The 15,221-nt window shown below is 39.0% G+C and overlaps 3 protein-coding genes across 6 annotated transcripts; 1 reads left to right on the forward strand and 2 right to left on the reverse strand.

Moving 5' to 3' along the window:
* Nucleotides 1-2,326: 2,326 nt before the first annotated feature.
* On the reverse strand, nucleotides 2,327-7,320 carry LOC143356100 (putative glutathione-specific gamma-glutamylcyclotransferase 2). The gene is made up of 4 exons (XM_076791510.1): nucleotides 6,255-7,320; nucleotides 4,307-4,342; nucleotides 3,543-3,805; nucleotides 2,327-3,209 (listed from the first exon to the last, which is right to left on the reverse strand). The coding sequence occupies exons 1-4, from the start codon at nucleotides 6,417-6,419 to the stop codon at nucleotides 2,936-2,938; spliced, it is 738 nt and encodes a 245-aa protein (XP_076647625.1). The 5' UTR covers nucleotides 6,420-7,320; the 3' UTR covers nucleotides 2,327-2,935.
* Nucleotides 7,321-11,207: 3,887 nt separating this feature from the next.
* Nucleotides 11,208-13,306, forward strand: LOC143356193 (angio-associated migratory cell protein). The gene is made up of 8 exons (XM_076791681.1): nucleotides 11,208-11,360; nucleotides 11,503-11,710; nucleotides 11,781-12,037; nucleotides 12,105-12,249; nucleotides 12,316-12,515; nucleotides 12,580-12,774; nucleotides 12,847-13,028; nucleotides 13,099-13,306. Exons 2-8 carry the CDS (start codon nucleotides 11,515-11,517, stop codon nucleotides 13,169-13,171), a joined length of 1,248 nt encoding a protein of 415 aa, XP_076647796.1. The 5' UTR covers nucleotides 11,208-11,360; nucleotides 11,503-11,514; the 3' UTR covers nucleotides 13,172-13,306.
* Nucleotides 13,132-15,089, reverse strand: LOC143356196 (UPF0598 protein CG30010). 4 transcript variants are annotated; one of them, XM_076791689.1, is made up of 5 exons: nucleotides 14,933-15,089; nucleotides 14,018-14,176; nucleotides 13,886-13,934; nucleotides 13,605-13,825; nucleotides 13,132-13,543 (listed from the first exon to the last, which is right to left on the reverse strand). In XM_076791689.1, exons 2-5 carry the CDS (start codon nucleotides 14,168-14,170, stop codon nucleotides 13,304-13,306), a joined length of 663 nt encoding a protein of 220 aa, XP_076647804.1. In that variant the 5' UTR covers nucleotides 14,171-14,176; nucleotides 14,933-15,089; the 3' UTR covers nucleotides 13,132-13,303. The 4 variants fall into 4 exon arrangements, with proteins under 4 accessions (XP_076647804.1, XP_076647800.1, XP_076647803.1 ...); XM_076791685.1 differs by lacking the exon at nucleotides 14,933-15,089 and adding an exon at nucleotides 14,425-14,776; XM_076791688.1 differs by lacking the exon at nucleotides 14,933-15,089 and adding an exon at nucleotides 14,454-14,774.
* Between the last annotated feature and the right edge of the window lie 132 nt (nucleotides 15,090-15,221).

The following is a 15,221-nucleotide window of genomic DNA, read 5'->3' on the forward strand; positions in this document are numbered from 1 at the left end:
CTAAAAGTTTAAACTTTCATTCGTGCGCGATTCTCCATCCGCTTACATTGTATGTCGTCTGTCGTCGCTGGGTCTTTGAAGTTCGGCGCTCGGCAAAAGTTATTCGAAGGTTTATTCGAAGCCTTCGAATAAAAGATACAGATAAAAGATGAAAAAATTATTCGAAGTTCGAATAAATCCGCTTCGAATAAAAAGAATTATCTTTTTTCGTCGGATAAAATTATTTATTCGATACTCGTCAAATAAAGATACTTTTTTTATTCGAACCTTCGAATAACGAATAAAAATTTTTTTATCTTTTATTGGTTATTCGAAATTTTTATTTAGATAAATATTTTGCCCAACTCTGCCATAAGAAACCTATGGCACACCAAAATGACTGGTATTCAAACGGAGAGAATATCCGTCTCCGATATAATGTTGCACGGAGAAACAGACAGCGAAACTGGAGAACCGTCGTCGCGTCGTCGAGGAGTGGGCCACACATTGTCGGCTATATCGGTGTGAGACCAGAAGACCACCACTAATCCAATCACAAAACTTCTTTATTTTTTGTTATTTTTTTTTAAACTTTTACCAACATATTCGTGGCATTTTTCTGATTAAAATGAAACCAAATATGATACAATTCCGATGATAATTACTTGTGTAATGAACGATTGAACTTTCGGACGCGAAGAAGGACAGCGTATGGGAAAGAAAGAGCCGCGGAGAGTCGAAGCGTTCGGAAAAGATGAAAGACTGGCGTGAGCTCAGGCCTTTAAATAAAAAAATAAACTTTTTCATTATTAATTATTTTTCTATCGGACTTTCACCAACATACTCGTGGCATTTTTCTAAGAAAAACGGTACCAAATATGACAAAATTCTTTCTATTTACTTGTGTAATGAACAACGGAAGTTTCGGACGCAAAAAAGGACAGCATATGAAAAGAAAGAGACGCGGCGAGTCCTTCCCGTCTCGAGTTCGACAGCTTGGTTTTCGCCGCGGACAAATAGATGTGGTTACTAATGTATATGTATTGACAATTACTCACAGAAAATTAAATTTAACAATACAATTAATGATTATACATAAAGTTTATTGCTTATAAAATATAAAGAATATTAAATGTAAAGAAACAATTCTATAAGGTATAAAAAATAGCAAACAATACAATTATAATTAAAACTTAAAATGACAGACACTTTTCAAAACTTTTATCTCTACCTCTATGTTAGTGATACACAAACTGAAAATTTCATCGAAATCGGTTGACGGAGAAAAAAACAACGTGCATTGCAAGATATAAGAATCTGTGTATCTGTGTGTTTGTACAAATAGCAAAGATACTGCCTCCAAATAGCATTATATGGATAAGAGCCGTCGAAAGATAGTTTCATTACTTAACAATTTTATTTCGTTACTACCTCTACTTGAATAATTGCAGTCAATGCAGTCGAGCATTAGAAGTGGTATTTTCGGATAAATAAGTAAAAAAATTAATTTTCTGTTTTTTACTACGGATCACAATAAGAACGATTGAATTTTGTCATTACTTGAATATTGTATTTATTCTTTTTTTTTATTCTATAACTATTACAGAATATATTTTGTTGAATAATCATTATTTTATAAATATCGCAATAAGTTCCAAATTAATTAATTACACCTATAAACTATCGATTATAAAATAGTGATTACAATGGTGAATAATATGGAAAATAAGAAGGCAATAACAGTGTAATGAAATTATACAATAAAAAATAATTATTTTCATTCTACGCATTATCCGTTTATTTATTGCCTATGTCACTGCCGTTTCTTCCGTAATTCACGAGCAAATGTTCTATTTAGGTAGCGAGCGCGGCATGTTTAGCGATGTTGGTATTTGAGATCAGTGATAGTTCCACGTTCTTAGTTCCACAACCGACGAGAGTATCTCGACATTGGGGCCGTTACCGACCGCTCCCAGTACCCACCTGGGACCCACTTTGAGACTCGCAGTTTAACACGGGGGCTGGCAGTCTTTATATATATCTCGTCGGTGCCCAGGTTCTGTTCCATGCTAAAAGTTGTCCAGGTTCTGTTTCATGCTAAAAGTTGCCCAGGTTCTGTTCTATGCTGAAAGTTGCCCAGGTTCTGTTCCATGCTAAAAGTTGCACAGGTTTTGTTCCATGCTAAAAAGGCGATATCACAAAAGTGGGAACGCCGAAACCGGGCGTGAGCACTGTCATATCATATCTGTCTGTACCCTGTCAGTGCCCATTTGGTGACTGATCTGCTCTTATACCTCGTCTGAGGTTTAATATCGAAATTGGGGAAAGAGTTAGAGAAGAACAATAATTAAAATGCTCGTCCACCAGTGTGTTATATTTTTAAGATACACAAGACATACGTTGCCCAAGTAAAAAAACAATGACGAGGAAAAGTCAGGGGTAGGAGAAAGAGACCTTGCAAAGGTAGAGACCATAAGACGACTACGTTCTCCAATACAAGTATTTTCATGCATTTTGACGGTAAGATACGCAGATTGAAAAATATAAAATTCTTGAAGATCTTTAACACGTTTACGACGGGGCCATATTTTGGCCATTGTATTTGTACCACCGGTGGTACATACCGTCGTGTTAAACCTAAGAAATTGCAGGAACAATCGTTTGTGCATTAAATTAATGTTAAGGCACAATCTTATAAAAAGGAATTCGGCCGTGAACAATATCCAGCACGGCATCAGAACGAAAGTGCCACGTTTAAAAATATATTCAAGTCAGTCAGTATATCAAGTTGCCGTTATATCACCTCTGAACTCTTAAAATGCAATTTGTACAACAGAAAACGGTTAAAAATATTTCCGAATCACTACTCCCCGTTTCATTGTACGTTTTTCGCCGCTTTCTGCAAGTCCATCGAAAAGTTTCTATAGTATCTGAAAATGTCACCATTTCTCGCGAACTATATCTTCAAGCAGCGCGAGTTCTTGCGATGTATCCCTAATAAAAACTGGATCGTATTTTCCCTGATATCGTTAACATCGCTGTTATCGTTTTCGCCGTCTGAATCGGCGTTGTCGTTGTCGTTGTCGATGAGGATGTCGAAGTCTCGGTCACCCATTAAAGTCCTGAGACACATATTCTCCTGCTCGATCCGTCTGCGCACCAACAACTCCAACGTGAAAAGATGATCATCGCAGGCTTCGGGAAAATAATCGTGCATAAATTCGGCCAATCTGCAAATAGTAGATTCGAATATTATTATGATAACCGAGCGTCTGTGTTCTCTCGTTGACCTCTGATTTCGATACGATATGCTATCAGACGTAGACTAAAGGGGATTAGTACGGATATACAAATATAGCCACGTGTCGACAGACCGGAAAATCAAATTACGTGTGCTAAGAGTAAACAGTCTGTTGTCTGGTTCGAGAACAAAGATCCTCTGAGGATCACGAAAGCGTTTACCGATGAAGTTCTTATTAGAATATATTTGTTTAACAGAAAAGGAGTCGAGTGGTCGAACTTTCAAACGTTCGGGTTGAATCGAAAGTGGACTGAAAGGTTACCGTAAAAGATATTCAACGTTGTGCCCGGTCGGGCCGGAGGATTGGAAGATTTGATCCGCAATGCAGTGCAACGGTGCATCCCCTAGCCAATGCTCGTTCTTGTTGGTGGCAATGTAAACGATAACGGGGAAACTTTTGTCTCCATCTCGGCTGTGGAACGTTGAAAAGGTCGTTACGTATCCACCCAAAGTGCACTCGCGGTTCTCCAAATAAAGCAGCGCCACGCTGTCTTCGACTTGAAATGCCCGTCCATACACGATACCCTGCGGCGACAAAAGAAATCGACTTAATTGCAATCGAAAGCATCGCCATTACGGGGCAGTATGTAATTTCGTATTTTCGATTAACGAATTCCATCGTACAGAACCCCCCTCCCCCCTCATTACCCGAGCAACCGTTTCAGCCTTTTTTGGAATAATTTACATTTTCATCGTATATTTACAGAATTGAACTGACTGGCTTCACTAGACTGCGGATCTTTATGGAGCCATTTACAAAATTTCTTTTCTTCTTTAATAGTCTTAATAAGATGGAGATAATATATCGACATGCTTAAATTCATTTAACGTTTTAACTGTTTCAGATTGCAGCTACTCATTCTGTATAATCACTGTCTGGAATGGAAAACATTTTTTAATTTAATTTGTTTTCGAAGAAGAGAATGATATTGTTTCCCGACGGTTGCGTATTGTTTACCGATGTTTAGAAAAATCTGTGGATTAGGCAACCGAAGTGATTCAGTGTTTGCGAGCGCGCATATTTACCTCCTGTTCTTTGATCAGCGTGGCCACGCGTCCAGGCTGTAACAAAAGAAAACGGAATCATTGAGCAAACGCGAGCATTTCGAAGAGAAACAAACAAAACAAACAACGAACAAGGGAGCTTGCGCGGACTGTGTGATGTAAACACGTAACACGAACACGGGGACGAAATTGTGTTCGAAAGATATCAGTTTCTACGAGCTGCAACTGGTTTCGCATCGGACTAGTAACGGCAGGGTAATACGAGATCGAGAGAAATCACAGTCATTTAATAAAACTCGTTCATTGGATCGTATTGACGCGACGGTAGTACAATAAACTGTAAGGAACGCGATCTCATCTCATGCTGGGACGTTTGCATAACGGCCAAGATCGAAGAGATCGGGTCGCGAATACGCTGGCAAACCTGCAACCGGAAGGACCTGTTAACTTGCGAAAACGAATCGACTCGTCGTCATAATTTAATGATAAAATAGCTCAGAGCACAGCGTAACATATACACGCGACGTAATGTGCATATGGTACGGATTCTAATTAGATTAGATTAGTTCGCGACGAAAAGAAAAAGTTTCTGTTATCGACGGCTTGATTGAATATATTTTTGTAACGATATTAATTTGTTACTTGAGATGGAACAGTGTCGAAGTTTTATTGGTCTTAATAGAAGCAACCAGGGCTACTTATTGACCGACCACGGACTCGTGCGTGCATGTGCGTTACACATTGCGTGACTCGAGACGTAAACAATTTCCCCTCGACGAAGCTTTTGTTCCAATGACGTTTGAATTTTCCCGGTGCCTGTAAATATCGTGTTCCCGAATCACGGGAGAAGTGACGCACGCACGCGTTCCTACGATTTAAAATAAATTGGAAGATACGACGAAAAGAAAGATAAACGAGCAGCGCAATACGGCGGATTCAGCGGTATTAGCTGACTAAAAATATTTTTATTTCCACTTTATTTATGGTTACTCTTTACTTATGTAAGCGTGCAAGACAAATTGCAGGCAACGAAGTCCCACTGCATGCAACTATCCCACGGGATATTTTCACAATATTTTAATTATTACTAGACCGCGGATCTTTGTGCAAAATAAAAATTGTCCAAGTCGATTGAAAGAGACCGGAGTTAAATGAAAATGTATTTTCTCTTTTAATACTTTTAGGCAGTCGAAAATAATATAACATCATTCAATTCTTCTAATGTCTTCAGAATTTGATAGTTGACCAGACCGTTTTTATTATAAATACATGAAATCTGCAATAATAATCTATTGATTACGAATACCTCATTTTCTGACTGATACATTTGTTACGCGCGTCCGTTACAAATTGAAGACGTCGAGCAAGAGTGCATCCTTGTAGCGTTTCAATGGATGGTTGCCAAAGCTTTGTAAAAGAATTCACGCGACCGGTTCATGAACAAGAAAATTGTCGGTATAAATAGAACAACCGCGAGACACCTGCGCGCGAAAAAGCCGTACAATCCGTCCAATCAAAAATATTTCGCAAGTTCGTACACATATACATATATGTTATAGTATATCCTTTACGATGTTTCGTACGCCGCACCGTCTTCTAACGCGTAAATAGAAGTGTCGAAACGATGCATTATTGGAACGACATCCACATACGATAATGTTTATTGTTTTCTGCTCACGAAAATGCAATCATTTTGCGTTTCGGAATAGCTAGACACACGCCTCTCAAGTTACCGGATTGAAAGAGCAGTAAATGTTAGAAAACAGTGAATTCAGTTAAAATTTTCTGAGCTGTTAATCCTTTGCCGTATAATACTGTTTATGGGTAATCGTCCTTCATAATATCGTAGAAGAGAAAATTTATATTTATTGTATGTCTGCAAGATGAATAAAATTGAAGGGGGTAAAGTGGGCAGGGAACGGAAAGGGAAAATTGGCCCCTCGAGAACGCAAACGTTCCCGAAACTCACATTTTCGACAGTGCCGCGGTGCGTCGTGTTTCCTTGCCAGAACCGCCTAATGAATCCCTTCACGTGACCCACGACGCTTCTCGTGTATTTAAATCCTGGATGCCAGCACAAGGACCCGTAACCGAACACCCAAAACTCGTGATTCCCATTGTTCCTATTTTCCATGTTTGCCGTCAACGGTGTAAACTTCTCTGTTGCGCTCGATTTCGGACCAAAACGTGTTGCATTGACTTTGTCCGGCTCGACACGCTGTCTATCTCCCGTAAAAATCCCCGAATCGTTTCAAACGATGTATCACCCGTGACGGGATATACTGCTTACGCGAATGCGCGCAGTTCAAAATATTTACTAATTATCTAGTGCTCTAGCTACGAATCCTTTACAGTCGCCCCTAGAAGGAATGAGCGTCGACAGTAATTTGAATACTAAATAAGCTCCGTTATCTGGAATTAGTTTTGTTGGAACGTGTTCATCGATTTGACAAGCGCGCGGCACGTGGCTACTAGATTGCGCTTTCGTACCACTGTCCACCAGCAGATACGAAAGCTCCCAACGCCGTTAAGCAAATCTCGCTGCCTCTACAAACATTCTTATTTCCTTTCTTCCACTTTCATTCACTTATTTATTTCAGTATTCGGTCGTTCGATCACGTGTCTCTTCTCCGATTTTCACGTGACGTTTGGCGGCTCTTCAACAGCAACAAAGCCATCGTTCCGATAATTTGTACCGTTACCACTTCACAGGAATCAGTCGACTTTCTTGACGTTCCTTGGGATTTCGCGTAGCGTCCTTCGCAGGATTCTTGCCAGAATTCGATGATGGTGGTGTCTGATGTTTCTCGCGCGTACCGTGGATGATTCGTGATGATTCGATCGGTGCGATTTTTGTAGACGTCTCATTGGAATTACCGAGTTTTCGGGTACACGTGGAAAAAATTTGGAAAGACCGGATCGAACAACTAGTCCACGCGAAAGCTTGACCGAGACTGCCGGCTCGTCGGGCGTGTACCTCCATTTGTGAAAAGAGATGGAAGTAGGCTGACGAAGAGGGCAACGGGAAAATCCTGGCGGTACGAGCGAGAGAGAACGATCGGGGCGCTAGTGGGAGAATACGGATGCGGCGGCTGATGAAACACAAAGTGCGATTGACGTATCGTATGACAGCCGAACTTCGAATGCACGGACAGATGTTGTATTACTTAATCCACCACGCGACCGGCACGGTTGCCCGATAATGATGTAACAATTGTTATTCAAAAGCTCTGCCCATGAAATTGGCGCGAATTGGTTTTAAGTGATAACACGATAACACGATTGTACGTAGACCGATCCAATGAAGATTATATTGAATTAACGTTCATAACTGAAAGGAGTCAGGACGTCAGTGATACGTCAAAATATCACAAAATTCATGAAAATTATCCTGGAGCAATAAAACAAAATTTGCTAACCGGTTTTTTCGAAAACTGTACGCTTTACCTCTGATGGTAAACGAGCAGACGTTTCTGTCTTTTGTTCGTAGATGACGCGATTGCTGACCGACTATAGCGGTAGATTCAAATTGTTTGTACATACTAGGCCTGCAGCCAAGCTCGCATATGCGAGCCGAGCTCGGGTCGAGTCGAGCCGGGACTCGCTTTTCGAGTCGAGTCGAGTACTCGCACCGATGCGAGCTACCCGCACCGATGCGAGCTATCCGCACCGATGCGAGCTATCCGCACCGATGCGAGCTGCTCGCAACGAAGCGAACGGCTCGAAATAAAATCAGGCGTAAAATGACATGATGCGAGTTACAGCGGGAAGATCAGCACATCGATATTATCAAGCATTTTAGTATATTGACAATGCTAAATGTTTGCGATGTTTTATTATATATTTTGATAGTGAAATGTTGATTCAGAATTTGTATAACCCTTATTGAAAATAATTATGCAATAACAACTATTTCCTAGATTTATGTAAATAACTAGATGTGAAGAACGGTATTTTATATATTCCTTTATATTATACTCCGGTTCAGTGTACAGTCGTAAAAATGTATTGTCGCAAAATTGTTTATAATGTTGAAAATTAACGTTAAACTTCGTTAAATAGTTTTTGAAGGAATGGATATATAAATATTGTATAATATTGATATGTATTTGTACGCATTCGTGCCAATATGTGCCAGTCTACAACCTTTCACACAAGTTGGAAGTTCCAACAGCCTGTCATTCGGTACTGTGCACGTATAGGTGATAAGATTTAAAAGGGCATAGCCGATTAAGATGGTCAAAACAATTGGAACCGCAAAAAGATTCCATTTCAAACAGTATTGATTTCTTGATTTTCTGGAAATGACAGAAGTGGATTTCAAAATTCTTTTCACGGAATCTTACCAATTTTCACAAGCAATTTCATATCTGGCGGAAATCGTGGACGAACACAATAATATAAATATTCATTGCCTAATCAATGTTACTTCAATATTTTTAGAACATTAAAAAAATATTGTTAAAATCACATGAATAAATAATATAAGAAATTGAAAAAATAAAGATGATGTATGGGAAAAAACATTTACCACCGACGGGATAAGAACCCCAGCGTATCCGCTCCTTAGTTCGACGTCTGGCGACGTATGTTACAAAACTTTACGAACATTCTGGTATATATCACACAAAATACAATTTACTCTTTCTCTTAAATCACATTTCTTAGGTCAAACAATTACTTGTTTCAATTTAATAATGCTAAAAATTACTTAATATATATCTGCGATAAAACCAACAAATGTAACTTTCCTCCTAATAGCAAAAACGTCGAAAAAATTCGGTTTTTATTGTTTTTTGACGATGATGTCTCACAACAAAAAATCTAAAAAAAATTGACGACACTGCCTGTTATAGTACTTTAACAAGGAACTAAACAGTAGAATAGCATGTTTTCACATTTTTGAGAAATCTGCATTTTTCCGATTTTTTGGAGGTTTTTCATTTTTTTACGACCACAGTTTGTAACAAAAAAATCTGAAAAAATTATCAAAAGTCAGCCTTAGAATCCAAAATATGTCACATTTTTTCAGAATTTTAGGAAGAATCAGAGTGCGGAAAATACGCGGAGAAGCGCGAAATCTAATTTACCCTGTAACCAACCTCATGGGCAAGATAGGGGGTTGAAATTTTACTCAGAGGGGTTTTTCTTAGTCAGCTTTCGAATTGTTCATTAATCATTGAAAAACCTCTAAGGGCAGTTTTGACCATAAATCGGCTAGGCCCTTTAAAAAGGATCTGATGTCTACGTTCAACACTCGTCATACTTTCTGTTTAGTTAATATTTCAATGTTTGTAAAAAGTTTACCGATTCTCATCTCGAAATCTTTTTTCAATTTGCAATTGTTGGCTCTTCTCCGTGGATAACAGTCGATCTTTTATACGATGGTCCAAAATCATGCTAACTACCAAATAATTCGTAGTGGCAGCAAAGTTAAATCTACTTCCTAGCTCGACAATTAACGCAATTATATAACGCAATTTTTCCTGAGTTTTCATTACATGTCATCTAGTAGCTGTCTAGAAGCTGAAGTCGTTTGGTCGATTTATAAAAAAAGTTATTCTGATTTAAAGTGTCTGCCATCAATTATGAGACTGACTGCATAATGTATAACGAGAAGCGGCCGCACGTTTCTCGCTAAGCAACCTGCGCTATCTCCATGTTTATAATTGTGTAGTGTGAAAATGGTTTACTGCCTCTTTGGTTCGTTATCTCGACCATTTCTTCTAAAAAGTGTACTTCCGTACAATGGGACAGTAGGGCTCTCATCAGCGAGCTAAGGTTTATGACCGGCTCGCCTGCACGCGCCCACTTAGGTCACCCGCTCTGAGTATTTGATCTACCTGCACGCGTATGCGTTTTGCTCTTCCCTCCCCATCGAGCCACTAGCTTAGTTATTCATTATCGAAAAATATAAAAGTCTAAGACAATCTATTCACAGGTTAGTTAGCTCAGATTCTGTCAAACAGTTTTTCTCAGCTTACCAGAATTCAGTCTTTTGACCTTTGGTGCGAGTACCAGTGTGGCGGCCTGTGCAAAGAGCACGCCGACGAACCGCCAGCATACATTGTAGACGCGGCGGCGACCTCGTATAAATACACATCAATATTATACAATATTTATATATCCATTCCTTCAAAAACTATTTAACGAAGTTTAACGTTAATTTTCAACATTATAAACAATTTTGCAACAACACATTTTTACGACTGTACACTGAACCCCGGAGTATAATATAAAGGAATATATAAAATACCGTTCTTCACATCTAGTTATTTACATAAATCTAGGAAATAGTTGTTATTGCATAATTATTTTCAATAAGGGTTATACAAATTCTGAATCAACATTTCACTATCAAAATATATAATAAAACATCGCAAACATTTAGCATTGTCAATATACTAAAATGCTTGATAATATCGATGTGCTGATCTTCCCGCTGTAACTCGCATCATGTCATTTTACGCCTGATTTTATTTCGAGCCGTTCGCTTCGTTGCGAGCAGCTCGCATCGGTGCGAGCAGCTCGCATCGTGCGAGTACTCGACTCGACTCGCACAATCGAGCCGAGCTAAGCTCGGCTCGCATTTTCGGGTACTCGCACAGCCCTAGTACATACCGGCACAGACGAGGTATCGTCTGTGATACCGGAGAAAAAGAACTGAATTCGATTGATTCATTATTTCAATATTGAAACATTTTAACCATTAAATTTTCATTTCCTTAGATTACTTAACTGTTTCTAAAGATCTTGATCTACAGCTCTGCTAATAAGACAAAGACTGTACTTTCGAAGACGTCGCGATAAAAGCAAATAAGTGTCAAATATTTTTGGCTAAATTGTAAATGCGCAAAGTTTCGTCGATGAAGTAGAAATCTGATATGGGCGTTGCCGGTATTACAGGAATTTACTTCATCCTCCCGAGTAAAACTCTCTCAGGGCATGCAACATAAGACAAAAATTCTAAATCAGCTGATATTCACGAAAGAGCTGAGCGTTGTTGACGGGCGTTTGAATTCCCATTTTTTTCGTACGAAAAAGTATCGCCTGCAATCTGAGATTTCTGATAAAGGTAAGAATTTAATACTGCTAGCATATTTTGGCCAGACAGCGTGATAAACGAACTTTCTCGAACCGCTGCTCCGTTTTGTTTATATCCTACTTAAAGATACTTGTAACCCTCTTAAAACATGACCTGTTGCACGCTTTATTAGATATTAAAGTAAATGACGGAGATAGACACGCCGCCATCCTCTCCAGATATGAATGGTCAAATGGATGAAGACGATCTGATATACGTGGGTGATGTTGATGAAGTGATCGAGGCTTTCGAGGCTGGTGATGTTGGAGTTGAAGATGCGATGGGAGATGATCCTGTAGAGCAAGGAGACGCGTCTTGCTTGTTCACTGGCCATAAGCGAGGTGAGGCAAGCTCTAGTTGCCTCAATGAATGTACTCTTACGAACAAGCGCAATTTCATTGAAAATTTCAGGTTCGGTTTTCTGTGGCTATTTATCCAAAAATGGGAAACTAGCATCCACAGGGGGGGAAGAAGATAAAGCTTACATTTGGGATACATCATCCGGAGAGATCATTCTCGACTGTACTGGACACAAGGATAGCATTATCTTTTCGGAGTTCAATTACGACGAATCGTATTTAGCCACTGGAGACATGAGCGGTTTGATTCAAGTTTGGGCGGTTGCTGACAAAACCAAAATTTGGGACTATAATATGGGGGACGCAACAGTTAGTTTGATCTCTGTAATTGTACTTTCAGTTGTAAACAAGGTAACAGAAAGACTCCTTCTTGCAGTGGATGAAGTGGCATATGGCTGCGAATGTATTGCTAGCAGGATCCGTAGATGGAGAAATATACATGTGGAAAATACCTAATGGAGAGTGCAAGGTTTTCCAGGGTTATGGTGACCGAGCAGAAACTGGAACGATCTTTCCAGATGGTATTCATTTCTTGATACGTTCAGAAAATAGAAAGAATCGTGTCTGAACAGGATATAACTTTTCAGGCAAACGTATCGCCGTTGGTTACGAAGATGGAACAATTAGGATAATAGATTTGAGAACTGGTTCCATCCTGTCGTCAATTTCTTCCTCCTCAGGTCATTCCTCCACTATCGTCACCCTCGACTGTCATTCCGATAATAATCTAGTCCTCTCGGCCGCTTTGGATGGAAAGACTATAATCAGTACCTCAAACACAGGCAAGGTAATAAAGAACCGTGCTCATGCTGTATTTTAGGGGCCAAAGTAACACGGTTTACAATCTTCAGATAATTTCCGTTCTGCAAAACTTGAATCTCGGCGAGAGAAATAACGCGAATATCGAGCAGGACGCTGGGAACAGCGAAGGTAATAGCGATAGCAATTGGGTAGAGACTGCAGCTTTCTGCAAGGATCCTGCGTTTCCAGTTGCTGCGACTGGTACAGTTAACGGAGAAATTTTTATCTGGGATATCTCGAAACAGGTATTACCACTCTTACCATTCAGATGCAACTTTATGTGGTGTACATTACTGATTTCCATTGGAACTGTTCAGGTGCTCAGGCAAAAAATCGGGCAAGAAAGCGGTATATCAAAACTGGTGTGGAAGGGGAATACAACTATCCTGTTCTCGGCAGGATTAGACGGTATACTTAGATGTTTCGATGCAAGAACTGGTCTATGTGTACAATCATTCCTAGGACATACCGCAGATATTCTCGACTTATGTATATCTGAGTAAGTTGAAGCAATTCGAGACTACTTTCTCTCGATAAAGGAAACAAGATTTAATGGAAATTCGTTTTAGGAACGGAGAGAAGGCATTAACAACGTCCGACGATTCGACAGCCAGAATTTTTGATATTTCGTCTCTATCATAACGTAATCTATTACATAGAGAAAAATATAAAATCTTTGTTATTATCTAAAATCTATGTACATTTTATGAAAGTTGTTCATATATATATTGTACTTTGTTTCCTTTTTTAATTAAAAATAAAGTTTATTTATTTTTAGCTCATAGTCTGCAGCATTTTGTCCTTGCACCACTCAGAATCAAGCGAATAGCTTTCATCCTTCCAGAGAAAGTGAGTTGGACCATGCTCTTCACCTTTCTCAAAATTGAATAAAGCGCTGAATTCGATTGCTATTTTTGATCTTACTAGACCTACTCCTCCTGCTCTCTCTGGTGCAGGATGATATACTCTTCCTGTGTGAATATTCATGTACAACTTTTCTGGCTCGAATGGCACCTACAACAAATGAATTATTAAAACTTAAACCGAGATACATGGATTACATTTTGAAACGTACCATCAGTAATTCTTCTGCATGAGCATAGCCAAACCAGTCTTCCTCCTTTCCTGTCTCGCTGTTCTGCTTCTGTAGAACTTTAGTAAATACTATTGGTAGATCGTCGCATCTGATAAAATTTCTTTCTGGGCCACAAGGTGAAATATATGGGAAATCCTCCATATATCTTCCTGTCTCATTTTTCTTCAACCGCTTGAAAAAGAATGCCAAAAATTTCTTCTCTAAAATGATATAAAGATTGAAACAGATCAAAATGTATATCTTTCAAGATGTATGCCAACCTTTAAAACACGAGGTAAAGTTCTTCATGCGAGCATCGTCCAAGAACAGCTATAGAAATAGAAAAGTATACATTTTAAATAGTTCAATAGTGTTTTTGTTAAAGTTATTTTAAATTTAGTAGAGACTTGTACCATGCCTTGATGATCTATGTAATAGAAATATTCTCGAACTCTAGGTTCTGGAGACTGTCCCTGTTCATATTTTGCTATTTGCCTTCCGTGTACTTTAGAAACGGATGTTTTAATCGGGATCGTAAACAATCGTGATCGTAAATGTAGAAACATTGCATTCTGTACATAAATTATTCAATTCGTGACATTTGAGAGTTAATTGTCCATACGAAAACGTAGTACACACAGTCGTGAACAAAATCAAGTTAACATATAGTGAAAGTAGATATCACCGAGATTTTATCGAATTAACATTACTGTTACATGTTCCAATTTTATTCATTATATAATATACATCTTGTTCACTTAATTTTGTTCTTGCCCGTCTGTATTTCAATGATACACCTATGTAAGATTGAGAGGATTACACAGTTCATTTGAGAAAACATAACCTCACTCCATAGAATCTCGACTGCGTCTTGGCGCAGCGATTATGTCAGACGCGACGTAACGTACGCAGATCGCGTAATAACGTAGTAGATTCCAATAAAATAATCAGCCAGGCCTGATAAAATTTCCGATAACGTTTAACTGTGCGCCTCTGGACCGATCCGTCGGCCATGTTTGACTGATTGGAGAACAGATGAGTTACCGTAGTACGCAGTAGAAATGCAGTATACAGTATACTCGATTCTCACTAAGGAGCCCAATTCAAAAGTTATCGGTAAAGTAGAGCGCGACACGACAATGTTAATAGAGCTTTAGAGCTCCATAGACATGTGACAGAAAAATACATTGGGAGATTGGTCTACTCCTATACTACATCTGTGGTCAAAGCTCCGGTGTCTTGATTCTTTTTTGATTAATAAAAAAATAGCGCAAGTATTACACGAATCACATAATGAAAAGCATGGGATTAAAAAGACATACATTTACCAATTAGACTGGGAAGAATGATAATCGCTTATGGATGTAATAGGAGCGGCTCATGGATTAATAAATTCCAGATGCAATCATACATAATTCGAACAAGTTTTTTCGTGAAATTTATATTTTCGTGGATGGTTTAAAAAAAGAAACAGTACACTCCACAGGAGCGTCTTGTTTCTCCGACGTCTCGGGTTCAACTGACCGGTGAGCTGGTGACATCTGGCGCGATCGATCGGAACGCGATCTCGATAGAAACAGGGACTTCGATATTTCTCAACGTCACGTTAGTTCGCGC

Source organism: Halictus rubicundus, chromosome 8 (genome assembly GCF_050948215.1).
Source record: "Halictus rubicundus isolate RS-2024b chromosome 8, iyHalRubi1_principal, whole genome shotgun sequence".
In the NCBI taxonomy this organism is placed as follows: domain Eukaryota; kingdom Metazoa; phylum Arthropoda; class Insecta; order Hymenoptera; family Halictidae; genus Halictus; species Halictus rubicundus.